The sequence below is a fragment of the Rhamphochromis sp. 'chilingali' genome, assembly GCF_963969265.1.
Source record: "Rhamphochromis sp. 'chilingali' genome assembly, chromosome: 16".
NCBI classification, from domain to species: domain Eukaryota; kingdom Metazoa; phylum Chordata; class Actinopteri; order Cichliformes; family Cichlidae; genus Rhamphochromis; species Rhamphochromis sp. 'chilingali'.
Window position 1 is genome coordinate 36061728 of NC_137943.1, and position 27480 is coordinate 36089207.

At 49.7% G+C, this 27480-nt stretch overlaps 1 protein-coding gene across 1 annotated transcript; it reads left to right on the top strand.

Moving 5' to 3' along the window:
• The first annotated feature begins 220 nt into the window (after positions 1 to 220).
• Positions 221 to 27480, top strand: pex5lb (peroxisomal biogenesis factor 5-like b). Its single transcript, XM_080861891.1, has 13 exons — positions 221 to 470; positions 14807 to 14921; positions 16022 to 16237; positions 17249 to 17369; positions 17654 to 17741; positions 18276 to 18374; positions 20363 to 20482; positions 22188 to 22331; positions 23461 to 23531; positions 23623 to 23835; positions 23916 to 24081; positions 24173 to 24330; positions 24416 to 27480. The coding sequence occupies exons 1-13, from the start codon at positions 456 to 458 to the stop codon at positions 24612 to 24614; spliced, it is 1725 nt and encodes a 574-aa protein (XP_080718017.1). The 5' UTR covers positions 221 to 455; the 3' UTR covers positions 24615 to 27480.

The following is a 27480-nucleotide window of genomic DNA, read 5'->3' on the forward strand; positions in this document are numbered from 1 at the left end:
ACTTTGAATTCAATGCCTAAAAATCTTTATTTGCAAAGTGCTTTTCACAGAAAAAACTAAAATAACATAAATAAAAGTGCCGAAATGTGTGGTTTCCATTAATTTGGTAGTAATTCAACAGAAAGCCCGTTTAAATAATGAAGTTTAAAGCTGTGACTTTTATTGTGAAAGCGCTGACAGGAAGAGGCTGTGTTTCGCCGGTGTGCTTTGACCTCGGAGCTGTTCGGAGCGGCTCGGCTCTGCTCGCTCCACCTTCGTCCCTCCCCTGGCCGGAGCGGAGTGAGATGCGTCCCGGAGCCTGAGGCGTTCGGACGAGTCAGAGCCGGACGCGGAGCTTTCAGGCGGGGAGCCTCCGGAGAGACACCGCGCCGTCTGTCGCACTGAAACCGGGTGTAGGTGCACTGCTGGCGGCTTCGCCTCCAGCTGCCTGCCGCTGAAAGCTGCAGGACTGAGACATGTACCAGGTCCAGGTGAGCTCATACCTGAGTTTTTATGTTTCTGGAGGGCTTAAAGAAATGACTCTGTGTTGTTGTCCCCACACCATCATCATCATCATCATCATCATTCTTATGTCTGCTGAGTTTTCATCTGCATAAATAAAGGATGTAAAAGTCCCTGCATAAAACTGACTGACTGCAGCTTCTGCTGTGACAGATATTTCCGCGTTTTACATTTGCAGATCAGCCTGCTTCCTGTGTTTAGAAAGTGAACATCAGCACTTTTATTGATCACTTTCTTCCATTTTTAATGGAACAGCTTAATGCTGCACCTGACATTATTATAACCTGCGATGTGTTCCTGAATGATCTGGACCTCTGATGTTTTCTCTTTGCTCCATAAGATCTGAGAACAGAATCCACGGTTATTCACTGCTCCACAGAAAACATCGTCTTCCTTCGTTTGTTAAACGTCTCAAAGCGTTCAGGTTTAATATGAATGTTACATATGAGATTACAGCTTCACAGCTGAAATATGAAACTGACCTCAGTCCCAGAGTTGAACCTGTCAGGGTGTGAAAGTTTCTTTAGTGTTCTATTAAGATTAAAAAGAGTCCTGTAAACCATCGCTGTGACTAATCAGGCAAAGTTCAGCTGCTGACGACCGCCTCCGTCATTCTTCTAACCTGGTGAAGCTTTTCGTCGTGTAGCGTGTCTAAATGTCGTTTTAGTGGAGTCACTGTTGTGAGCAGCAGAGGAGGCATGAGACCTGTGTTTGTGTTTGTTGTCACTGGATCAGCATCAGGAGCACACCAGGCTGGAGTGTTTTTGATCCACTCAGCAGCAAACAGAAGTGAAGTCCTGACCTTCCTCTTTGTGTCATCATAAAAACTCCAGCAGCGACTGTCAGAGACATTTCAGGCTGTGGTGCTTTAACAGCACTGACCGGGTTCTCCATGTTCCTGTGTGGGTTCTCTCTGGGTTCCTCCTAACAACACAAAGGCAGATTAAGTGTTTGGATGTTAGGTTATCTGTTCAGCTGGGAGAGGATCCAGCCACCCTGAACCGGATAAAAAGAAGAAGATGAACGGATGGATGGATGGATATTTGGTTGGTTGGATGGATGGATGGATGCATGGATGGATGGTTGGTTGGTTGAACAGATGGATGGACAGATGGATGGACGGTAGAGCAGGGCGATATGGCCAAAAATATTTATCACGATATATATTTGAAAATTTGCGATAACGATATAACCGACGATATAATTGATGCGAGACAAAATACAACTCCACAACATTACTAGTGCAAAAAGACAACCTTCCATTTATTTTCACTTAAACAAGAAGCTGGTTTTTATGTACATTAAAGCTTTATAAAAATGTAACAGTGCAAATGCAAATTCCTTGCTGAAAGTTAAACCAAAAGGCATTTCCAGTAGAAATGGGCTGACATATCCTGAGCATAACCATGTATAATATCCACTGAAGTTAAAAAGAGCTGCTTTGCAACATTAACCTGCAGTGTGCCAAATAAAAAAGTCAAATATGTATTTTTCGGACCATAAGGTGCACGGGATTATAAGGCACATTAAGCGAAACAAAGCAGTCAGATAAATCAAACTTTATCAAACTCATTCTTCTTGCTTCCTCCACTTCTGTACCATTGATTCATTAATGTTGATTTCTCTGGCAGCTGCTCTATTCCCATGTTGTTGCAGTATATTAATGACTAACCTCGTATTGTGGATGGATTATCTCAGTTGTTCTCCTGACTGAAGTTTGGTCCGTTTACAGCATCCTGCTATGTGATTGCATTTGTCTCCAACCATGAGGAACCCTCACGTTAACTTTTATGGAGTGGAAAAAGTGTTAGTGTTCATCCTCCAGCTTCACTGTTTATGTTATGCTAACATAGCTGCGTCGCTAGCGATCACGTAGCACATCATTATATACCAGCTAGCCCAACTTCAGTAACCCTACAAACGTCACTGCTGTTTAGTTTCCTGTCTTCATTTATGTTGGAAGTGATAGCAGAGCTGTACGTTTGAATGCTTCAGAAATCTCTCAGTCAGAACATGCTATATCAGGCTACATTTCACTGTGTGTTATACTTGTATAACTATGCATGTGACAAATAAAGAACCTTGAACCTTAGGTAACTAGCGAAACTAGCGAGCTAACTTCCGCTAGCTTCCTGCTAGCTTCTAACTCCGTTAAATGTAATAAATTTTGTTTTCATGGATGCCTGGAAGTTAAACTTCATAGTTACACCTGGTAAAGCAGCAATGCTGATCGTTTTATTAAAGATGAAGGAATTTAGACAGTTTTTAACTCTCAGTGATGCTGCAGTGTTGTTTGACCTGAACGATACGGAGTTTAGGACCCAGATTACTCCCAGCTTTAAGAGCATCTTAGTCCGACAAATACGACAATAACCACGGCCGCTTGCATGTTCTGCAAAAAAAATGTGCTTTGTTGTGTATCTGACGGACAAACACCAAACCAGTTCCACATCACGGAAGTTGCACCATTTTTACAAACCAATTCTGGTTCATCTGTTTCACTCAACAATCGGCCATGTGTGTATGAAAACAAAGGCAGTGCTCATGCGCGTTTTACTCATATTCTATCGCGATATTTCATTTTCCTATCGTTGCCTAACATTATACCGGTATTACCGTGAACGGTATAATATGGCCCAGCCCTAGTGGACGGTTGGTTGGTTGAACAGATGGCTGGATTAGAGCTGGGCGATATATCGAGTTTTTAAAAAATATCGATATATTTTTATACGAGATATAAGATGTGACAATATCCTTTATATCGATATAGTCTATGTTACATTATAATTATACTTGCGGAGCCGCAAGTTTGCCTCTCTTTCGTCCACTTTCGTCTTTACGCAACGTTACTCGGCCTCGCCTCTCCTTCACTGAACACAACTCCCCCTCCTCCCCCATCGCTTCACCTGCAGGAAGCGACAAGATGGACACGGCAAATCTCCGTTAACGAGTTACTGCGCATCGCCCCGTGCGTGGGGCTGGACGGCGTCAACGTGTTAGCTAGCTAACCACGCTAACGAGCTAACCACGCTAACGCCATGCAGCCCAGAGGTGCTGCACGGACTAAAATCCTTTCATTTTCTCAAAAGTTGACAGCGCGCCTTATGTATGAATTCTGGTTGTGCTTGATGGCCGCGAACCGATTTTATGTGGAACACGGCGCTCAGCAATCTGTCCAAAAATGTTTTATTACGACTTTGGTAAGCTACGGTGCTGCACCACTTGATGGATTGTCAGAGCATTACGGCTGAGCCTCGCGGAGTGATACGTACTGTGCTTCAACGTAATATTACCCTACTGTGTATAAGGACCATAAATGGCACCAAGAGACGTGGTTGCGAAGCGGATTACAAACTCCAGGCTGTCAGTCACGCAGTACAAGTTGGGAACAGAGCAGCTGTGAAATCTGTCTTTGTTATTGTGCTCAGCGTCTTTTAGTTTACATTTTGACTGCACATTTGTGAGCTTTTTGTTATGCACAAAAACAACATTGTTTTCTTTTATTTATGGAGCATTATTATTTAATAAATGCTCATAATTTATTTTTGAGTAAATTTTATGTACATCTGCTCTATGTTAATAAAAGTGCCTGTGTGACATCTGGGACACAGTTTTGACTAAGAACTCTCTTTTTGTTCTTACTTTATGGCTTTAAAAAAATATATCGAGATATATATCTTATATCGCCATCCAGCTAAAAAATATCGAGATATGAATTTTGGGTCATATCGCCCAGCCCTAGGCTGGATGGATGGTTGGTTGAATGGATGGATGGATGGATGGATGAATGGTCGGATGGATAGGTGAAAGGTTGGATGGATGATCGGTTGGATGAATTGATGGACCGTTGGATGGACGGTTGGTTGGATGGATGGATGGACGGTAGGATAGATGGTTGGTTGAATGGATGAATGGATGGATGGATAGTTGGATGGACGGACAGATGGATGGATGGTTGGTTGAACAGATGGATGGATAGATGGTTGGTTGAATGGATGAATGGATGGATAGATGGATGACCGGTTGGATGAATTGATGGACGGTTGGATGGATGGACGGTTGGATAGATGGTTGGTTGAATGGATGGATGGATAGATGGACAGATGGATGGATGGATGGATAGTTGGATGGATGACCAGATGGATGGACGGACAGATGGATGGATGGTTGGTTGAACAGATGGATGGATAGATGGTTGGTTGAATGGATGAATGGATGGATAGATGGATGACCGGTTGGATGAATTGATGGACGGTTGGATGGATGGACGGTTGGATAGATGGTTGGTTGAATGGATGGATGGATAGATGGACAGATGGATGGATGGATGGATAGTTGGATGGATGACCAGATGGATGGACGGACAGATGGATGGATGGTTGGTTGAATGGATGGATTAACGGTTGGATGGATGGACAGATGGATGGATGGACGGTTGGATAGATGGTTGGTTGAATGGATGAATGGATAGATGGATGAATGGATGGATGGATAGTTGGATGGATGACCAGATGGATGGACGGACAGATGGATGGATGGTTGGTTGAATGGATGAATGGATGGATGGATGGATGGATGGATGGATGGATGGATGGATAGATGGATGAACGGTTGGATGGATGGACAGATGGATGGACGGACAGATGGATGGATGGTTGGTTGAATGGATGAATGGATGGATGGATGGATGGATAGATGGATGAACGGTTGGATGGATGGACAGATGGATGGACGGACAGATGGATGGATGGTTGGTTGAATGGATGAATGGATGGATGGATGGATGGATGGATAGATGGATGAACGTTTGGATGGATGGACAGATGGATGGATGGATAGGTGAAAGATTGGATGGATGACCGGTTGGATGAATTGATGGACGGTTGGATGGATGGACAGATGGATGGATGTACGGTTGGATAGATGGTTGGTTGAATGGATGAATGGATGGATGGATAGATGGACAGATGGACAGATGGATGGACGGTTGGATGGATGGATGGATGGATGGATAGTTGGATAGTTGGATGGATGACCAGATGGATGGTTGGTTGAATGGATGAATGGATGGATGGATGGATGGATGGACAGATGGACAGATGGATGGACGGTTGGATGGATGGATGGATGGATGGATGGATGGATGGATGGATGGATAGTTGGATGGATGACCAGATGGATGGATGGTTGGTTGAATGGATGGATGGATGGATGGATGGATGGATGGATGGATGGATGGATAGATGGATGGATGGATAGATGGATGAACGGTTGGATGGGTGGACAGATGGATGGACGGATGGATGGATGGACGGATGGATGGATGAACGGTTGGATGGATAGATGGATGAACGGTTGGATGGGTGGACAGATGGATGGATGGATGGATGGATAGGTGAACGGTTGGATGGATGACCGGTTGGATGAATTGATGGACGGTTGGTTGGATGGATGTCCATCTGTGCTGGCAGATGGGCCTTCTGAGGGCTGTGGTTTGGGTTTTCAGTTCTGGTCAGCGACCGTGATGTGAAATGCTGAATGAATGACACGTTTCAGCACAAGGAGAAAAAGTTTGTGGGAGAAATATTTTTACTTGACAATCAGGCAGCGTTTGCTGTGAACAAAGCATCACATGTAAAAAGAGTAAAAAAGGAAGTGGGGTGTTGAAAATCAGATATTGTGATCATAAGAGGTGCTGGACTGGTCTCTCCGATGCTTCTGCAGAGAAATGTTTTTGTTGCTCAAATGTCTGTGAATCAGAAAGTGGTGGAAGTGGATGTCACAGCTCAGCATTCAGAGTCAAATGAATGAAATGCGTCTGCGGGATCAGAGGAGCTCTGAGAGGATCCAGTTGAGGGAGGGTTCAGCATCTGCCCAGAGCACCCCCTGGACCATTTCATGTCCTGACCCCGGGGCAGAGCTGGGACTCACCTGCTGGAGGATGTCTGGGCTTCTGTGCTCAGACTGCGGCCTGCAGAACTGTGGGAATCTGCCTGTGATGCTCCTGCAGGGACTGAAACAATGTGCAGGTTGTCATCGGTGGAGGGTCGTAAAGCTGCCGCAGAGCAGGCAGATTTATGATTTAATCACTGCACTGTGACAAACCGCCGCTCTCGCTGCTCCATCATCATTTCCAAACAGCTTCAGCTCCACGTGTAGAGCTCTGGCCACCCCAGAGGTTTCTCTCACTTCCAGTTCCTCCTGTGAAACTCCGTCTTTAAAGACAGAATCAGGACACTTTTTCATCACAGAAGCACCAATAAGTTAATATTTAAATAATGTTTTTAATGTAGGGAAAAAAAGTCCTTCAAACACCAGCAAATAGACTGATCCCGGAGGGGGCGATCAGCAGAGAAACAGGCAGACAATACAATTCAATAAAATGCTGAGCTGCACAGAAAATCATTTCCTTACGTTTCACAGGTCGATGCTCAGCTTCCTGACTCATAATCACACTTCAGTTGTTTGGATTATACACGCTGACACATTTTAGCATTTTTATTTCATTATTTTTCATCTGACTGACTAGCAGAAAATTCGCTTTCATTTTGAAAGGGCAGCCGCTGCCATCCCCGGGCCGTCTCCGGCCGTCCTGCAGCTGGTGGTCCTGGTTCTGCTCTGAAGCTGAGAGCTCCAGGGTCGGTCTAACAAGAACCTGCAGCAGGTGGAGAACTGGGTCACGTGAGGCTACGCAGAGCTCAGCCTGCAGAGTGAGGACGAGGAGACGGAGCTGGTGCCCGGTTGAGGGCTCTCCTCCCCACAAACGTCCCCACCCAGTGTTTCTCTCCCTGTCATTGAACACTGTGAGTGAGTATCTGCCCCTCCTCTGTGGAGGAGTGTGAACATCTCGGGAGGGCGCTCGGCTGGAGAAAGGGCACGTCCGCCCTCATTACCAGTGTGAATGTGAGGAAGGAGAGAATCAAAGAGCATCACAGAGAGCTTCCCAGGGCTCCACTTCCACAGTGAAGACTGCTCAGAAGGACCTAACGGACCGTACTATGCAAACATCTGGAGCATTGCTTTATATGTTGCAGGGAAAATGGGCAATTAGTGCAACGAGTCATTGAAATGTGTGCAAACAGACATGGAAGCACGGTATATCAGGCAACAAGAGAGACCACAAGTCTCAGATTTGGGCTGAGCTTCGTCCTGCAGCTCAGTGAGAGCTCTCCGAGCTGAAAGGATCCTTCATTAACACTGAAGTAGAGTTTTAGGCCTCACACTTCTGCTTTTGCTCCATTTCAACCAGCTTTCAAACATGGAGTAAGCGAGCTCAGCGACTGTATGATGCTGCCGCCATGTTTCTCCACCTGTGGTGCATTCAGGGTCGTGTGGTCTCATACGTTTGTTCATTAACTTCGGTGAAAGGGAAGCTTCAGCAGTGCTGCTGCAGGAAGTGTTCAGCCTGATCCCAGTGACAAACACACATGCACGCAGCCTCCTGGGAGATTGTGGTTTTCGGTCCACTGAGCAGAGTGGCGTGCTGCAGATGTGAGGCGGAGTTTACGAGGTCATGTCTCAGGTGTTCGTGATTCCTCTGAATCGACTTCACCTGTGCACACTGAGCGAGACAGAAGCAAACAGCTGGGACGCAGTTAAACACTAGAAATATCTGACGCCTCAGTGACCGCCCAGTCTTCAGGGGCGGGGTCAGAGTGTTTTGGAAAAGACCAAACGAGGCCAGTAAAGTTTCAGTGGTCATCAGCAGCACCTGTGAGTCCGTCTGAGGACGAGGGGTTTTCCACCCACCTGTCAGAACTACCATGTGTGTTTATGTCAAAGGTGTCTGGCTGGTGCTAGCAGACTGCCTGTCCTGGCAATTCGTGGCAAATATGAAAGATCAAAGCGATTTTACACTGAAGATGGTGGGGCAGCGGTGTGTTTGAGAGCATTGCCGTTGTTTACACCCAGACTCTTTGTTGCCCTGAGCTCGAGCGCGTTTGCAGGCTGCCGCTCGGCGTCCTCTGCTGTAGTTACAGTACGGCTGGAGCTGGGAGAGCCACGGGGGGAAACTCATCCAAGATTAATTAGCAGCAGCGCTGCGGGAGGATCTGAATCTCTCTGGGGTCAGCTCACGTCCTTGGCACAGTTTCCCCACCACGCCTGAACCTGCGCTTTATTTACTGAGCGACACTAAAGGCATCACCCCTCCACCTCCCCCAGCATCCGCCCGTCTGACAGCAGACTTCTGTTTATGTGATCAGCTGTTACAGCCGCTTCATGGCCCATGTTTCATAAAAAAAACACGCAAAGTGTGATGGAGGGCAGCTCTCAGACTCCCCGTGACTAATAGGTACTGCAGTATCAGCAGAGTACTGCAGTAGTCTGGCTGCACACTGAGGATGTGCTGCAGCAGCACTGATGGAGGACTGTTTGCTCAGCACAACAGCAGGTTATTTATAGTCTGACAGCATCTCCACAACACACACACAGAGTGAGGGAGAGAGAACAGAGAGATGGAGACAGATACGTTCTCAGTTTCTACTGTGTGTCTTCTATTTTTACAGTAGAATCACAGTAGAACCATGTAGTCCGGCTGACATCCTTCCTGGTTGAATAATCTGATCACTGATGCTCTCTGAACTACTCTTTTGAGTCATCATGGATTTACTCCTCAGTAAAAAGTTACCCATTACTTTAGTTGCTCCGCTGCTCTGTCAGCTCTTGGAGAGCAGGAACTGTCCCACTGATGCAGGATGACATCACAAAAACTGTCCAATCACTGTGTAACGCTTGAAATGTGTCCTTATCTCAAGTACCTTTAGAGCGCGGCGTGAGGCTGCCCTACACCTGAGTCTGGAGTCAGAGCGTCCACTCACGTAAACATGACCTCAGAGTGATGTCATATATGTTGGAGCCACCTCTGAACGTGGCGTGCCCCTCGGTCACTCGCTGTAGCGTGATGTCTGTGTTAAGCGAGTCATCCATTAATGATGGTGGTGGTGGGGCGCTGCTGCTTTCGGCCTCCATCACGGCTCTAATAATAAAACTGCAGATGATGTTTTATTGATTACAGCTGCCGAGTTCACAGAGGCGCGTTTCGCTCTCAGCTCGCCTTCCTCTGCCCGCTGGCGCTCGTCACGACTCGCCATTCCTCCCTCTGAACGGCAGCAGGTGAACCAGCTCACCTGTCGTACCTGAGCTGCAGGTTCCTCAGGGCCGGGTCAGAGTTTTAGTGGATCGGACCTTATCGCGGTTCTCGTGCCTGAATTATATTTATTCACAGATGTATTTTGCTGAGGTTAGTCCAGGTTTCAGGGAGCTGGATGTCTTTGGATGTCTGTTACGTTTCCATTTACGCCCGATGTTACTGCCCATGTGCAGTAGAGTGATGGTCAGAGAGAGCTGAGCTTAGCTGTCTTCAGCAGCTAAAGCCTCTTTGGGGGGAAACTCCCACTGGGTTTAAATCTGGGACTCTCCGCCATCTGACCTTAGAACTGAAGAAGCTTCTCGGATGAGAGGTGAAACATCTTCGAGCAACTTAAAGAAGTCCAGACGCTTTTCTTCGCAAGCTCCTTTGACATCACAGAGCCATCTCGTTTACGTATGACTTCCCTCTGCAGAATAAAACAGAATGGCTCTCGTTTGGCCCTGGGCGAAGGCCGTCGCACTTTTCTCCTCTCCCTTATCTTCCCTGCTTAGTTCTTGTGTCCTTGTCTCGTCTCGTGTGTATTACTTTCCCTGAACACTCTCTCACAGTCTGTTTCTAAAACCTAAAGAGAATTATGGATTTGATCAACTGGTCTCTGAATGCTATTGACACCCTTTAACGAGAAGTCTGGGCTCGGGAGAGCTCGAGTGCCCTGGAGGGACTTTCCCTGCCGGATACATGATGGACGGGTGGCAGACATGGAGGATCGTGTGCTTGGCGGGACTGTCGATCGAGGATGCTGAAGATATCTACCTGTGGTCTCAAGGCTGGAGCCGAACAACAACACCCTGATAACGACTGTGTTTAGACTGTTCTTCCCATTCCATCCAAGGCCACCTGGGTTGGCTGGAAGACTGTTTACTGAGCCTGGCGGGGCGAAGGACACTGTGTCAGCTGAACTCTGGACACGCACACACACACTGATACACACTCGTCCCCCCTCCTCTTCCAAACGCCTTCGATGCTTGTTGCCTCCTGGGAACACGGCGGATCTGAGCCCGCACTGGAATGGTAGCACTGGTCAGGATGGCTGCTGTGCTGCTTCGGATGACTCCTCACTAGGGCCGCCACAAACGATTATTGTGATAGTCGACTAATCAGATCATCATCCATTGGACGTGAAACTACAGCTTATTGCACCAGCAGCATCTGCTCTTATATAACTATCATTAGCTTACAGCTTGAAGTGTTTAAGGTGCTAACTAACAATAAAGACAAGATGATAGTTTATTAAATTTTAATGAAATTTGCAGATTGTTTCGGTGAAGTTTAATAAACTCCTTGCTATCTAAAATATAACAGGACACCGGAGTAAATTCTCCAGCATCTCACACTTCTGATAATCAGCTGTCTGCTTGACGTTTATTCAGCTGTGTAAAAACTTTAATCTCAGCCAAACCGATTTACTCAGGAACAAATAAAATACTGAAAAAGCCAAACAACAACATTTTAAGTTATCTAAGTGACTCATATATCATGTTTAACCTGAGTAGTGAAAGACGGCGGTGGGTTTGAAAACGATTTGCCGGGAGTCCGGTGTTCTCACGGCGCTAGTGACCTAGCCCCCGGCTAGCTATCGAGCTAGTGGGTAACAGATGTCTCCGAAAACGTCGGAGCGCTTTTGAAAATATGTGGTGTCCTGATAAACTGAGCAGATATTTGAGGTTTACACAGCTACATTCTCGCCTGAAAATATGTTAAACGTTTATTTTGTGACCCAGAAAGAATAATAAGAGTAATATTAAAACTAACTAGCTGCCGCCATTGTTGACAGCTGCGCTATGAATTCTGGGACACAGCTGCTTCTTCTTCTTCGGGGTTTAACGGCAGCTGGCATCCTTGTACATGCAGTGCTGCCATCTTCTGTTTCAGTCCGTTATTACACTCTTAAATCCTGCCACTTATTCCTGCGTCTTTTGTGATCTTACAAAGCTTCAAACGGCGCGTCGACTATTAAATCAGTCGTCGACGAGTCTGATAGTCGACGTAATCGTGGCAGCCCTACTCCTCACCCCCCACCCGACCCTGTGGCTGGTCACGTGCTCCATAATGTTGTGCTGTGGACATTTATGTGCTTTCTGTGCAGAGGAGTTTTTTGTTTCCTGTTCTTGTGCTGTCCTCCCAGGAGCCCAGCATGAGTAGAGGTCTCTTTTTTTCCTCTTGTACTTTCCCATCGTTGTGTTTCAGTGTTTTTCTGTAATGTTACCGATCTCCGACCTGTGTCCCCATGTGATGTCTGTGTTGTGTGTGTAGGGTTGGGGGGGGGCCCATTTCACTGCAGGGCAACCTGCACGTGGCGAATAAAGCCTTGATTGATTGATTGATTGATTGATTGATTGATTGATTGTTCTAGAAATTCTTCAGATAAACTTTAATGTGAATTATTTACGGACCTGCTGCGAGCGGCAGAAAGATCGGGTACAGGTGGACAGCGTGCACAGATGAGAGCTCTGGTGAGTCTCCTCGTTTTCAGCTTCAGATCAGAAACGTCCTCGTCGCCACTGAGCCGGACGGAAAAGCTGCCAGCGTGAAACCTGAAGCCTTTCTGCACAGACTGACACAACATCACGACTCGCCGCCTCTGGCTCCGCCCATCACGGCGACCCTGCCCGTCTGCCTGTCGTAGGGGAAAAGGTTGTTGCTGAAGGAGCTTCCTGGTAAAAAAGACATCCTCTGAAGGGAACCCCTTCCTCCCCGTGATGACCAAGGTTGGCATGACCACCGTAGTTGTTTGTTCCCCCTCGCAGCTCGACATTTAGTTCCTGCTCACAGCAAGCAGGTCAAAGGTCAGCGCGTTTACTGCTCTGCTGAAACATTTCTTTGTGCATCACGGTCCCGCCGCCGCTGTCAGACTTCTCAGGTTTAGTCTGAGTGAACAACCGTCTTATTCCCGTCTGCAGAGTACGCAGTTTTCAGTGTGATCATGTCACCGACCTTTGACCCTCCGCTCTGCTGCAGCTGCCGTTACTGTGCTCCGCTCAGAGAGAAACTTCATCGCTGCCAGCTGCCGCACCTTCACACAGCCGCGGCGCTGCGATTCCCCGCGCTGTCCCCGGCTTTTAAACGCAGCACCAAAGTCATTTAGCTCTGACCGCTCTCCTCTTTCCTCCTCGTCGACACTTTTACCGGACGCTCACTGTAACCCTAAGCCCACTGAAAAATGATCTGAATATCATCTGTCAGCGACAGGAAGACAGAACAGTGTCGTCGGTGTGTTTGTTGTGTCAGATGAACTCTGAGGATGAGCTGAAAGACCTCACCAGGTCGGAAAAGGAGACCTCGTCCTTCGTCCTGGGCACAGAGTCGGATCCCTGCTGGAGTTCGGGAGAGTTTTCTGTTCCAGACACGGCAGTGAGGATTCACCGAGGTCATCGAAACCTTTAAAACTAAAGCAGCAGGATGAACATGTGCAGGAAGCTGGGAAGATTCGTGACTCACACAACTGTGAGACCGATTCATCCCCGATGACAAAGGAACGCCCTGAAACAGCAAACGCCTCCTTGGCCATTCTTCCTGCGACGTGGTCAGGAAGTCATCCAGCGACGTTACGGTTTTAAGCATCGCTCTGTGTCACATCCAGACTTTTCCCTCCACTTTTCCTGGTTCAGCTGATAAAACTCTGAAGCTGTTTTATCTCTGGATTATCCTCCCATCTCATTCTGGATTTATGATCTCGGATATGTTTCCTGATCCGTGCTGTTTCATATCCTTTTTCCTTTGGGCCTTTATTCTGAAGCGATCAGTTCACAGTGAATCTGCGCGGTGCTGCTCGCCTCTTCACGGGATTAAACATGTGGCGCACACAGCGCTGTGGATTAGGATTAGGAAGGCACATAAAATAATCTGTGATCTGGCATCAGACTGGGATTTAACACTTCCCAGAATGCTTCAGAGCTGGCAGGCAGCAGAGCGGCCTGTTGGGCACATCTGTCCACCGGTGTTTTCAAAGGAGCTTGCAAAGAAAAGCGTCTGGACTTCTTTAAGTTGCTTGAAGACGTTTCATCCGAGAAGCTTCTTCAGTTCTAAGGTCAACTGGCCGAGAGTCCCACTGGGTTTAAATCTGGGACTCTCCACCATTTGACCTTTGAACTGAAGAAGCTTCTCGGATGAAACGTCTTCAGGAAACTTAAAGAAGTCCAGACGCTTTTCTTTGCAAGCTCCTTTGACTACGATGACCTGGATGACTGAGAACCTTCACAGACATATCCACCGGTGTTTCCACACCAGCTGGCTTCTCTGCAGGTGTAACAGAGCCCGGTCAGAGCCGGGAGCGCACCGCGCCCACGGATTGCGCCTGCGGTGCAGAACGCGGCGCCTCATTTGCTGCTCGAGCGGTGCTGAAGGTTTGCTGTGACACAGGCATGTGCTCCATCACACGGTTGGTGTTTTGCAGGCCGTTTTCAGCCTCTCCTGCTCCCTCAGCAGCGGCTCGGATGAACGAGACATTCACCGGTGAAATCAACGGCAGCTGTGATTCATTTGTGTGTCTGAGTCGTGCCGCTGTGAGGAGGCTCCGCTCAGACACCAGCGTGTGGAGGCGACATGTTTGTGCCTCATTCAGACACATTCATTACCTTTGGACCAGTTATCTCATCATCCTTTCATAATGTGACAGGCTCGCTCTGCCGCGCCGGCTTCCTGCAATCACTGCAGGGCCCTAAAAGCTGCTCCGCCTCCTCCGCTCCATCCTGTCACCTGACTGAGCCGTCCTTTTAAAAGCAGCCGGCGTAGATTTCTGCTTCATGTTTTAGCTTCACTTTCACAGGTCCTGACAGAGTGTAACCATAGCTGATGGTGTCAAACGTGACCTCTGACCTCTGGACACGAAGCCACCCAGAGACATGCAGAGTCCTACGTAGCAGCGAACTCATCTTTAGTTGTTAAGAGTCTCTGTCTCTCCTCCACAGCGTGTCTTTATCCTGTCCTTCTCCAGCAGATGGCCCCGCCCCTCGCTGAGCCTGGTTCTTCCTGTTCAAAGGGAGTTTTTCCTTCCCACTGTCACCAAAGCACTTGCTCATGGGGGTCATATGATTGTTGGGTTTCTCTGCATTGTTGTGGAGTCTTTACCTTACAGTATGTGCCTTGGGGTGGGGGGTTATTGTGTTATTGCGTCTCCTCGGCGGTCTGCTCTAACCCGTTGTTTCTGCCCTCCAGCTGGTCGGGGAGCAGCAGGAGAGCCGGCCCCTACTGAGCCCCTCCATCGATGACTTCCTGTCGGAGACCCGGAGCGACACCCCCTCCGCCCGACCGCTCACCTCCAACACAGCAGGTAGACTCCCGCTAATTACCACCTCCTCCCGTCCTTCCCCTCCCCTCGTCTTCCACAGCTCAGCGGGGCTCCACCTCCTCCTCCACCTCCTCCTCCTGCTCAGTGTGAGGATTCTTTTTCAGCCCTCGTGCAGGAGAAACGAGGGGAAACATTATTGATCCATTTCTGTTTTATTTAATTTGCTAAACATGACTGAGCTGTGAGAAGAAACCTCCTCCTCTAACCTCCCCTCATTCTGATCTCCTCTCTTTTCTTGCACTCTAACTTTCCGCCCTTGGCCGTCCTCCTTCCTCCTCTGTGAACCATCTGTCACCTCCGACTCAGCAGGTACACCGGCCATTAATTAGCACCTCTGACCTCCTCTGTCCTCCTGTCTGCTCTGTCCTCCTCCTCACATTAAACTCAGGCTGCTGTGCTGCTTCTTTCTGCATTTACATAAAAACTGTCGACGTGTCAGGAGGAGGAAGAGGAGCCCCGCTGAGCTGTGGAAGACGAGGGGAGGGGAAGGACGGGAGGAGGTGGTGTGGCTGAAATTCTATCTGATCCGAGCCTGGGCTCCGGGCTGCAGGGAGACGCTCAGAGGTCACAGAGTCACGCGTTCTGTTATTGGTCGTGGATCAATTCAAACTTTATTCGTCTTTGAGCGCGGTGACAAGAGCACGTCTGAGCGCTGCTGTAACCCTCCTCTAACACCGCTGAAGGCTCGATGGTTAAACTCACTGATGAGGGTGGGTGGACACGGACGCCTCCTCACAGCCACCTCCTCCAGCTCGTGGACGCTGTGATGAACGAACGCTGCAGGTCGGCCAGAGCGTCTCAGTCCCAGCTGGTCGTGCGTGTAGGAGGCGCCCTGTGCTAACCGAGCTCGTCGGCCTCCGAGGCTGAGCCGAGGCAGTAAATCTGTTTTAAATAACCTCGAAACTGTGATGCTGTGAGTACTCGGAGTACTCTGAGTACTGTGAGTACTCTGAGCACTAATCTTCTGACTTCTGAGTTAAATATTGTTATTGTCTGTTATCCACACCAAAGTGAAGGGCCGACCGCTCTCACAGACACTGAGCCTGTCGGGGTAACGAGTCCACCTCTCCCGCTGTCTGCAGTTCTGTCCACAGCTCTGGATCTGGTGGACCTCAGCGAGCTGGGGGAGAGCAGCGGGGGGAGCAACAAGGAGCGGAGGAGGAGCCCTCTGAGGAAGAAGGGCAGCTCGAAGAGTCCGCGACGCCGAGCCAAACCCGAGGAGACGGAGCTGATCCAGGTGCAGGTGGAACACCTGCCCGCTAGTCCCAGAACACCTGAGAGGATCTCCCTGGACTCAGGTGAGTCTCAGAGAGCAGCCTGAACCCGACGCCATCATCATCATCAGTTTTTATCACGTGACAGCGAGGAGGCGAGCGGCTGAGTCTCTGTGTTCGTGGATCTAAAAGGCGAGACAAGGCCAGCGAGCAGGGTCTGTGTTCAGTTCTCAGGTGATCCGCTCACCTTGATTAGCAGGTGAGGCAGCAGACTGACCCCGCCTCCTTCAGACCACAGTCACATGACCAAAGACGGTTTCAATCTCTCAACCCGAGCTTCACTGAGTTTGAGACCTGTGGAGGGATTGTGCGTCTTCTAGAGACGCCCCGGGAGAAAAGCCGATTACAACATGTAGTCATATTTATTACTGAAAGTGCACGCCGTCATCCACAGCTGCAGCAACATCTGGCCCAGAGACGCTCAAACCTGCAGCTCAGCCTGAGAGCAGGAGGAGCAGGAGCTGTGAACGATGGGAAAGTGTCTTCATCATAAATTCATCGTCGTAAATAAGCCCGAGCATGAAATGACGCGGCTTGTTCCAGCACGTGTGAGCTGCTGCCTCCTGAGGACTGAACGCCGTCTCGCCACGCTGGACCTGTCAGACCTCAAAGCTCGCAGCGTGAGCCTTTCTTTGCCCTCAGGCGTCCACAGGTACCCACAGCTCCGGGTTCATCTGTGGACCTGTTTCTGAGACTGTGGCAGATTTTCAGCTTTAATTTGTCATTGACGAATAAATCAGCTAAAAGTGTGGCTCTGCCCCACGTCTGCTATAAAGCCATCTATCAATACACTCAGGCCTTCATCACTTTGGTTCTCACTGCTTCATTTCATTAAAAGCTTTAAACTCACCGAGTCGTGAGGAGCAGCATCTTTAATCGCAGCTTTTACTGTGATGAGTTCCCACTTCCTGTTTACACCCAGCTGCACTTCCCATGTTGTGTTTTTACTGGCTGAAGCTTGTCTCATCTTCATTACTGATAAACACACACACCAGGAATAATAATGGGACCTCAGGTATGTTGTTGTGTTTGCAGTCAGCCTGTCGTCTCCTCTGGAGAAATGGGAGGAGGTGAACCTGGACGTGGAGGACGGCGGGCGCAGGAGGAGATACGAGAAGAGATGCACCTCCCATCACTCGTCCAGTGAACTGCTGTGGTAACGTAGCTCTGCATGACCCCGGCTCAGAATGACCTCACACTGGGCTCGTCCTCTGTGTCAAACTCGCAGTTTTAGCTCCGCCCACTTTGAACCAGCTTCCTGCACAAACAGAACAGTTTCTAGTTTCTAAACTTGGGATCACCATAAAAGGGTATCTGTACTCTCTGGCATCACACAGGTCCGAGAGTAGAAAGGTGGAGGCGGAGCTTCTGGCTCACCTGAAGACACTGACAAAATTAGGACCAGCAGGTCCCCTTTAACACTGTGCTGTTCTCCTTCAGGTCGGCAGAGTTTAAAACCGACCCGCTGACCAAGAACAGCTTCAACATCCACAGCTTCGACGACCTCGACTTCATTTCTTCAACGCAGGTCAGCCACTGCTCATGCTGCAAATACTACTGCAGTACTGCATCTGCTCACCCGTGTGCGAGTACACACTGCGGGTGCTGCTCTGGAGACCCTGGTGTGGGTTTGAGTCACGGTGAGTTTGGCTGCTGCAGCTCAGCCTCGCGCTCGCCTCATCGTGACCTTTGAACCACGGCACGATGTTAGCGAGCGCTCTGACTGAGAGGTGAGTGCCAAAAGTGACTGAGATCAGGCCCGGTGTGTCTGCCATCTGTAGTGACAGTGTGCAGTTCAGGCAGCCTGGGAGAAACGAGTGCAGACCGCTGGAGGTTAGCCGAGGAGCATCAGATGCAGCTGTGACTTTGTCCCAGTCACTTTGTTTTCCTTCACACTGACCTGCTGCTGTGTGTGCACGTGTGTACGTGCACGTGTGTGTGTGTGTGTGTGTGCGTGTGTGTGTGTGTGTGTGTGTGTGTGCACGTGTGTACGTGCACGTGTGTGTGTGTGTGTGTGTGTGTGTGTGTGTGTGTGTGTGTGTGTGTGCGCGTGGGCTTTCAGGACTGCGGGGCGTCCCGGCAGCGCAGACGGACTCGCTCTCTGCTGCTCAGGAACGAGTCTCTGGAGGACGAGTTTGTCCGGGCGAAAGCTGCTGTGGAGGTAAGAACACGCTGACACGGGCGTCCTCGGCTGTATCCCAATCCAGGGTCTGCAGCCTTAAAGGCGCATTTCAAGGCCGATTACGTCACAGCGACACGCCGAAGGCTGTCCCAATTCAAAGGCTGCTCAAAATGCGGCCCTCAAATGCGTCCTTCATTCCCCTGAATTTTAAGGATGTGGCGGTGTAGACTTCGTGGCCCAACATATCCCAGAATGCATAGCGCGGCGGTGGGTGTGGATAATTTTGCCAAAAAAAAAACGGAAGATGAGGGGCGGCCGAAGAGTAAACTTTAAGTAAGTACTGAATATTATGTCACTTATTTATGTGCAAATGTTTAATAACGAAGAACATTAAAACATTACTGTTGGCCACATGTCGGCAAAGTCATGTGACATCAGTGACGTTTGTACTAACTTGGTTTTAAAGCCTTTACTTTGAAATATACGCCGTTCAATAGCTGAGCTTAATCCTACAGAGAATGATCAAAGCTCATGTAGAAACAAACAAATGAACAAAAGATTTTCTCCTTCATTTCTGTCAAACACAGCTGTATGACACGTTTCCAGCTGTTAGTATCGTGGTTGCTAGGCAACCTGGGCAGCGCAACGGAGGCTAGACCGTCCCATTTCACAAGCCTCGCACTTCCGGCCTTAGCGGTCTTTGAGTACGCGGCCCTTGAGGATCGTTGAGGCTGCAGACCCTGAATTGGGACACAGCCCTCGTCACACTGATGTCACGAACGAACGCTCCTCACGCCGAGCCCCGCCTCCTCGCTCCCCCGTCTCCTCGCTCTTAGTCTCGTCTGTGACATACTGACAGGAGGAAACTCTCGTCTTCTTGTCTTGCCGCTCAGAGTCAGCTGATGCTCAGAAACAGATGGCGTGTACTTCCTGTCACCTGAGCGTCCGCAGGTGTTCTCAGATCAGTTTTGCTGTGAGGTCTCTGCGATTCACCTGCAGCTTCATCAGTTGTGTTTCATTCGAGCGTGAGGATGATGATGATTTATCGTTTTATTAACATCGATGTCGCTGACGCCGAGTCTGACAGCGTGCAGCTGAGTGCAGGTAACGCGGTGAAAACCCGCACGTGACGTGAAAGCGTGACTCTTCTTCGCCCGGCCGGTGTCCTCCTGCAGGACGTTCTGCCTGCTGCGCTGCCTCCTCTCTGAAGCTGATTGGCTCTGACAGCACTGATATTCACGGCGGCTCAAGACGCTCTGGTCCAGTAACCAGACGCGCCGCTTTCATATTCATGGCAGACGAGTGTTTAATGGTGGACGGCGTCCTGATCCAGTATTTATACGGCGCTGCACATTTAAACTGTGACCTTTCACGTGTGCATAAATCCCACCGCTGCCCTGCACACATTACTGTTCCCGGCCATACTGCAGCGTGCAGGAAACAACACTGGATATTTATTTTAAAGACGTGTGGCAGCACAGACCAGGTCCTCATGTCTGAGTGAAAAACTAGTTCATGCATTTATTACTTCCAGGCTGGACGACTGTAATTCATTATTATCAGGATGTCCTAAAAACTCCCTGAAAAGCCTTCAGCTGATCCAAAATGCTGCAGCAAGAGTCCTGACAGGGACTAGAAAGAGAGCAGATTTCTCCTGTTTTGGCTTCCTGTTAAATCCAGAATTAAAATCCTGCTCCTCACATACAAGGTGAGGCAAACCGACCGAGTCCCTGTTTAGAGGGTGAAGCTGTGGGTTCGCTGCTCTGCAGTCCTGTCGTCACAAACTGCGAGGTCACAGATACGAGCGGCAGAGAGGAGCGTCCTCTGCAGGTGGCCCGGCTGTTGGAGTAGAGCTCCTGCTGCTCCTCCCCATTGAAAGGAGTCAGCTGCGTCAAAAGCCTAAAAGAGAAAGGAGGTGGGCGAGGAGGTCTGAGCCTCTGTGCTCTGCGTGAGCCGGGCGTGGGTACGCCATGGCGGTCTGAGCTGTTTACCTTTCAGCATCTGTCTGTCTACTTCCTGTCTGACAGTCGGACACAGAGTTCTGGGACAAGATGCAGGCTGAGTGGGAGGAGCTCGCTCGGAGGAACTGGCTGGAGGACTCCGAGGACCAGCAGCCGGTCCCGCCCACTGTCTCACCTGCAGAGAAGGTGAGCTCAGAACAAGCCTCCAGATAGAAACACACACACACACAGTCGTGTTTTCATATCTCAGTGAGGACATCTCATTGACATAATGCTTTCCCAGCTGCTTACCCAAACCTAACCATAACCTAACTGTAACCCTGACACATTTCGTCCCCATTAGGGCTGTTGGTCCCCACAGGTATAGTAACATGCCAAATTGTGGTCCCCACAAAGATATGTAAATGTGGCATACACACACACAGACAATCTGGAAAAACAGGAAAAATCCCAGAATTCCAGAAAGCACTGAGTGAAAGTTGGATTCACACAAACCAACGTTTGAGACGAACGAGCGTGAGCTGTCAGTGTCTCCGCAGCAGCTCGGTGAATACTGCAGACGTGTGCGTGACGACATTTCAGATTCCTCCAGTCTTACTCTGAGCAGTTAGCGCTGCAGCGCGACGCTAACGCCGCAGATCGAGTCTGTGACACCGGAGGTGACCCGAGGGGGGACGAGCAAAAAGGCAGCAGACGTCTGCGCCGTGTTCATGTGTGTGAGCAGATGTTTGGTAGCGTGTTAGCGTCACCTCCACGCCGCCATGATGTAACACCTGAGCAGAGAAGGGATTAGAGCGGGATTACCGAGGCGCCCACAGCTGATCTGAAGCCAGCTGCAGATTAAAGCGGCCAAACATCCAGCGCAGCAGTAATCTGACATTATTAATGACTGCCCCAGTGCATGCTGGGAAAATGTTTTCAATAAAAAGATGGGCAGGAAGGTGAAATGTCAGCGCACACATGTTAACACGCAGAGAGGCGGGAAAGGGTGGAGCCTGTGAAGCATTACAGAAAGGTCTATTAGTCATTATTCATAACTCACCTGTTAAAACGCCACCGCAGAGTTTACTGTAACACTGTGTGTGTGTCTGTGTGTGTGTGTGTCTGTGTGTCTGTGTGTCTGTGTGTGTGTGTGTGTGTGTGTGTGTGTGTGTGTCTGTGTGTCTGTCTGTGTCTGTGTGTGTGTGTGTCTGTGTGTGTCTGTCTGTGTCTGTGTGTGTCTGTCTGTGTGTGTGTGTGTGTGTGTGTGTGTGTGTGTGTGTGTGTGTGTGTGTCTGTGTGTGTGTGTGTGTCTGTGTGTCTGTCTGTGTCTGTGTGTGTGTGTCTGTCTGTGTCTGTGTGTGTGTGTGTGTGTGTGTGTCTGTGTGTCTGTCTGTGTCTGTGTGTGTGTGTCTGTCTGTGTCTGTGTGTGTGTGTGTGTGTGTGTGTGTCTCTGTGTGTCTGTCTGTGTCTCTGTGTGTCTGTCTGTGTCTCTGTGTGTCTGTCTGTGTCTCTGTGTGTCTCTGTGTGTCTGTGTGTGTGTGTGTGTGTGTGTGTGTGTCTCTGTGTGTCTGTGTGTGTGTGTGTCTGTGTGTGTGTGTGTCTGTGTGTCTGTGTGTCTCTGTGTGTCTGTGTGTGTGTGTGTGTGTGTGTCTGTGTGTGTGTGTCTGTGTGTGTGTGTGTCTGTGTGTCTGTGTGTCTCTGTGTGTCTGTGTGTGTGTGTGTGTGTGTGTGTGTGTGTGTGTCTCTGTGTGTCTGTGTGTGTGTGTGTGTGTGTGTGTGTGTGTGTGTGTGTGTGTGTGTGTGTGTGTGTCTCTGTGTGTCTCTGTGTGTCTGTATGTGTCTGTGTGTGTGTCTGTATGTGTGTGTGTGTGTGTGTGTCTCTGTGTGTATGTGTGTGTGTGCGCTGCAGGGTTACTATTTCAACACCAACAACCCGTACAGAGACTGGCCCAACGTCTTCGCCGAGGCTCAGGAGAAAGCTCGGGAGGGAGACCTGAACACTGCCGTGCTGCTGCTGGAGGCCGCCATCCTGCAGGACCCGCAGGACTCAGAGGTGATGCGACGCGCCCAGCTGTTCATCGTTTCACTGTGTCTGGTCTGCAACAGCAAGCCATCCGTGAATGATGTTTCATCTGCACGCAGAAACATCTGCACGCAGATGTGACGATGGGAGTCTCATCCTGTGCTCTCAGAGTCAACAGCTGATCACAGCTTGTTTTATTTGGACGTGAGAGAGCGTAGACACGATGAAGACGATGAAGGTCAAACTGAGGATTGTTTAAACGCCACAGTGTTGTTGCAACCTCGTCCATCCCTTTATCACCTCAGTGTGCCGTCTTCCGATGTCAGGATCTCAGATTCATCCAGATAATTTGACACATCGAATTAAATTCACTTCTGTTTATGTAGAGCTAAATCCTACCAACAGTCTGCTCAAGGCTTTTTATGTAACTCCAGAGAAACACTCCACCCCTATGAGCCAGCGCTATGGCAACAGTGGGCAGAAAAACTCCCTTTTAACAGGAAGAAACACGACCGGGGGGAGTTGAGATGAAAGTTATCATGTGACATATGAAACGTTGTGCTGGCCAGTTCTGTTTGTACCACCGAGCACGTGTTGGTGACGCGTGCTCGTGGCCTGCAGTCTGCCACGCCCACATTTCACTGCATCAGGAAGAGAAAGGGGCGGAGAAGTCTGCACCGGCAAAGAGACAAATTAGGAGAAGTTCAGTGACGGAAACAATCGTGTCCAAAGAGGAAGCCAGAAAAGGCACGCCTTTCCACCGAGTTACCATGGTGATGACGATGTTAAAATAAAGTGAAGGTGCTGAATATCGTTTTCCCCTCAGATACAGATTACAGTTACCAGCAGCTGGAAAACGTACATCACCACCACCAGGCTAAGCATCATCACACACGCCCAGCACTACAAACACGCGTGAGCGCTGCGTGCGAACGCCTTCATCTTTGTGTCATGATGCATGGCACTGAAAGCGAGGAAAAAAACAGCGAGGCAGAGGTTTGTGGCGAGACCCAGCGGTCCCACAGAAGGCGGGGCCTAAACGGGCTGACCGGAGCTGCGTGACGTTTAGATGTCCAACCATTTTCAGCCAGGTCGTTTGTGCTCGGTCCAAATCAGAATCAGTGAGTTCTCACATTCCTCTTCTTCTTCACGTTTTCAGGCGTGGCAGCTTCTGGGTATGACTCAGGCTGACAACGAGAACGAGCAGGCCGCCATCGTGTCGCTGCAGAGGTCAGTCGCCTTCATGCTGGAGAGCTCTGCTTTATATTCAACCCTGACATGCTAACTGTTTGCTGGAGCTAATCTGCTTTACCTGCTGCAGGTGCCTGGAGCTCCGCCCCAACAACCTGCCGGCCCTCATGGCGCTCGCCGTCAGTTTCACTAACAGCGGCATGCAGCGGGAGGCCGGCGACGTGCTGCGCCGCTGGATCTGTCACAACCCGCGATATAAACACCTGGTCCAGGACAGCAGGAGTCCGCTACGGGGCTCCCCGGCCATGCCGTGCAGGAGCCCCCACGCCTCCACACCTGCCAGGTATGAAGTTCAGTCAGCTTGTTCTTGTAAAGTTCCAACTCCTCTGTGATTGGATGGAACCAAGCTGTGTGTGTGCGCAGGTGTGAGCTGCAGGACGTGCTGCTCCTCTTCCAGGAGGCGGCTCTGCTGAACCTGGACTGTGTGGATCCCGACCTGCAGACCGGGCTGGGAGTCCTCTTCAACCTGAGCTTGGACTTCGACAAGGCGGTGGAAGCTTTCAGTGCAGCGCTGTCTGTCAGGCCACAGGTAACACGTACGCAGACACACACACGTCAACATGGTGGCGGTCCTTTCATACGAGCAGTGACGCTGTCAGCGGCGGGGTTTCTCTCTGCAGGACTACCTGCTGTGGAACCGTCTGGGAGCCACGCTCGCCAACGGAAACCGCAGCGAGGAGGCGGTGGAGGCGTACACCAGAGCTCTGGAGCTGCAGCCCGGATTCATCCGCTCGCGGTACAACCTGGGAATCAGCTGCATCAACCTGGGAGCGCACAGGTAACCCTGGCACTGACCTCTGACCTCACACAGACCAGTCTTACTGCGGCGATGTAGTTGTATAACCCCGGTCCTGGTCCTGCAGGGAGGCGGTCAGTAACTTCCTCACGGCGCTGAACCAGCAGAGGCGGAGTCAGCGCTGCAGCCAGCAGCAGATGTCGGCTAACATCTGGGCCGCCTTGCGGATCGCCATCTCAATGATGGACCGCCCCGAGCTGTTCCAGGCCGCCAACATGGGCGACCTAGACCTGCTGATGAGGGCCTTCGACATGAGCGACGTCTGACGGCGAGTCATGGGAGGGCGGAGCCTTGCTCCCAGAGTCACGGGAGCTCGGTTGGATGCCCGGGTTGAAACCAGACAGTGAGGGAACGGCGCAGCCCTTTAGCTTCCTGTTTGTAGCTCTGCATTCTCAACGCCGTCTGCAGGTCGATCATCTTTTCACCTTTAACAAGAAGATTGAATTCAGCTCCTCCTCTTCCTCCTCGTCACCTGCGCTCACCTGCTGCTGATTTTCCTCTGCTCATCGGTCACTTCCTGATGGTCGACTTTAAACGTGATGTCGTGAGGGATGAAGAGGGGGAGGAAACTCTGGACTCGTGGACTTGTCAGAGCAGCTTTGCATGATTCACGACTCAAAATAATCCTTCTTTATCTGACACAAACGTTCTTTTCATGGCTGTCCTTCATGAAAAGAACGTTTGAACATCAGGTGGGCGGAGCTCATGTACTCGCAGCCAGAGATGTCCTCCTACATGCAGCATAGACGTTTCCACCGTGAGCACCTTTTTGAGCATTTTCGCCTTCGTGGTGTTTTGAAAGTGGGCGGCTCTGTTGTACTCATGGAAGCCCCGCCTCCATCCTCCACCACAGCCTGCTTCTCTGTCTCCTTCCTCTGTCAGCTGCTCTCCACAGCGAATCATCTTCCATCCCAGCACCCTCCAACCCTCTCCACTACGTCCATGAACCTCCTCTGAGCTCTTTCTCTTCTCTTCCCGCCTGAAGCTCCACCTTCCCGCTTCTGCACATGCTCAGACCAACTGAGCCATTAGTCTGTTGGACTCACGTCTGATCCTGTCCATTCTGCTCACTCCCAGTGGACATCTGAACATCCCAGCAGGTGTCACTACCATCTTTAAACCTTCTCCTTCTGTCACTTGGCTCCGCCCACTCTGCCCCTCTCCTGCTTTGTATTAACGGGACCAGAATTTAGAAAATAAACTTTGTTTTTTAATGAAGCAGACGTGAAACCAGCGACTCATCGGGAAAGACTTCCCTGCGCTCATTTTCTCATGGACTTGTATACAGTCGCACACCAGAGTCGCCCCCTGCTGGTCACCCTGTCATGTCCAAACCCCAGAATCTCTTCAGTGGTCGTTCTCGCCTCTGTAGCTTTTCTATCGGCTCTGTTCACTTGCAGCACGTCTTTCAGCTCAGGTTATAAAAACTCACGATGTCCGTGGACATGAAGCTTAACACCAGGTCCTTTCCTAATGAGTAATCCAAACCACGGAGCTGCAGGAGTGAGGAGAAGCAGAACACGCCCACTTTAAGGCTTTTTCCTCCCATGTTTCTTCACCTTGTTACTTTTAACCCTTTAAAGCCATAAAACAGCAGCAGGGGTCTGTTAGAAACTCGCCTCTGTGTGTCACCCCCTGCAGGCAACAGCTGGTACTGCAGCAGCATTTATTTAAATCCAACCAAGAGGCCACCTTCACACCTGAGATCAGGTGTGGTGCTAAAGGTGAATAACAGAATTCATAACTCAGAATTCTGATGTTTTCCATGTGGTGATGATGAAGCAGCTGTATCAGGGCTAGCGCCACCTGCAGGAAGGGTTCGGGCATGTGTCAAATATTTTCCAAAGGAATTCAGGAGAAATATCTGTCGTCTTCAGGCGACTTTTGTTGTGATTTGGCGCTATATAAATACAACTGAATTGAATTAAAACGATTTGCTTTGGCAGTTGAAAAGTTAAACGCCTCGCCCCCTAAGTGACACAGCCGTCTGTCTTCACACAAAGGATGACCCTCAGCGAACCGTACAGCTTCTTCCAGAACCAACGTCTGCTGGATCCCTACGAGTCCTCCCACCTGCTCACCTCCGACCTCGCCTCGTATCTGCTCCTTCCTCTGAAAGAGACAGAAAAGAAAAACACCCCTCTGCCTAGCCTTGATCATTTTCATCCTACCGCTGATTCCAATATCTAGTTCAGGACATTCTGTTCAGACTCTCCCAGAGAATATCTCTCTAACCCTGAAGTGTACGCATGCTGCAAAACCCTCCGTGCTCTACGTCTACGCCTCAATATTTCAAATCCAGTCATGGCGCTGGACGAAGCTTTTGACCCTCAAACACGGAGCGCCAACATGTTTATGAGCACATTTCCATTGTGTTTATAAAAAATAATAAAACAGCTTTATTTAATCGTTTTAAACCCTAACATGTCTCACTGATGCAGCGGCACTTCTGTGCGTTAAGGTTTTTCACAAAACGACTGCAGCGGTTTCCCGCCTGGCCTGGAGGTGGCGCTCATCGTCCCGTCATACCTGCTGCTGTTCCTGTGTTTGCCTGTGGGAGGCGCCTGTGATTGATTCCAAACATTAACACATTATAGTTTAAAACTGATGTTTGTATTATTGTTACAGTTTCTGTGTTTTATTCTGAAAAGTCGTGTTCATGCTCTGTCCCTTCCTTCCTGTCGCTGGTTCTCAGGTGAGTGTGAGAAAACGCGCAGCAGCTGATCCGGTTAAACGAAAGCTAAATCAAAGCAGCGTCCCCCGAGTCCTGGAGCGGTGAAGGCTTCCTGTCCTGTCCTTAGTTCGGGATGACTTCCTGTCTATGGTTCTTTTCAGATCAGCTGACAGGAAACCACAGCGCTTCTCATTCTGAGGGTTTTACTGTGTTCAAGTCAGGACGCCCAAGTAACAAAAGCAAAGAGCTCCAGAAAAGCAAACAGCCAGCGCGTTTTCATCCACAGCTTCCTGCTTCAGAGATTAACGGGAAGATTCACAAACTTCATCCACACGATGATGAGGAGTGTGAATCTTCGTCCTGCTGCTTCTCCTGAGTCCTGCTCGTCTTCACGTCTGTACGGTTCTGATGTAAATGACTGTACGGACAGTAATCACATGTAAACTGATGATATTAAA

What these genes read in the sequence shown, in the direction of transcription:
- pex5lb (XM_080861891.1), top strand. An exon ending in GCTCACCTCCAACACAGCAG is followed by an intron (nt 14,922 to 16,021) that starts GTAGACTCCCGC and finishes CGCTGTCTGCAG; the next exon opens with TTCTGTCCACAGCTCTGGAT. An exon ending in GAGGATCTCCCTGGACTCAG is followed by an intron (nt 16,238 to 17,248) that starts GTGAGTCTCAGA and finishes TTGTGTTTGCAG; the next exon opens with TCAGCCTGTCGTCTCCTCTG.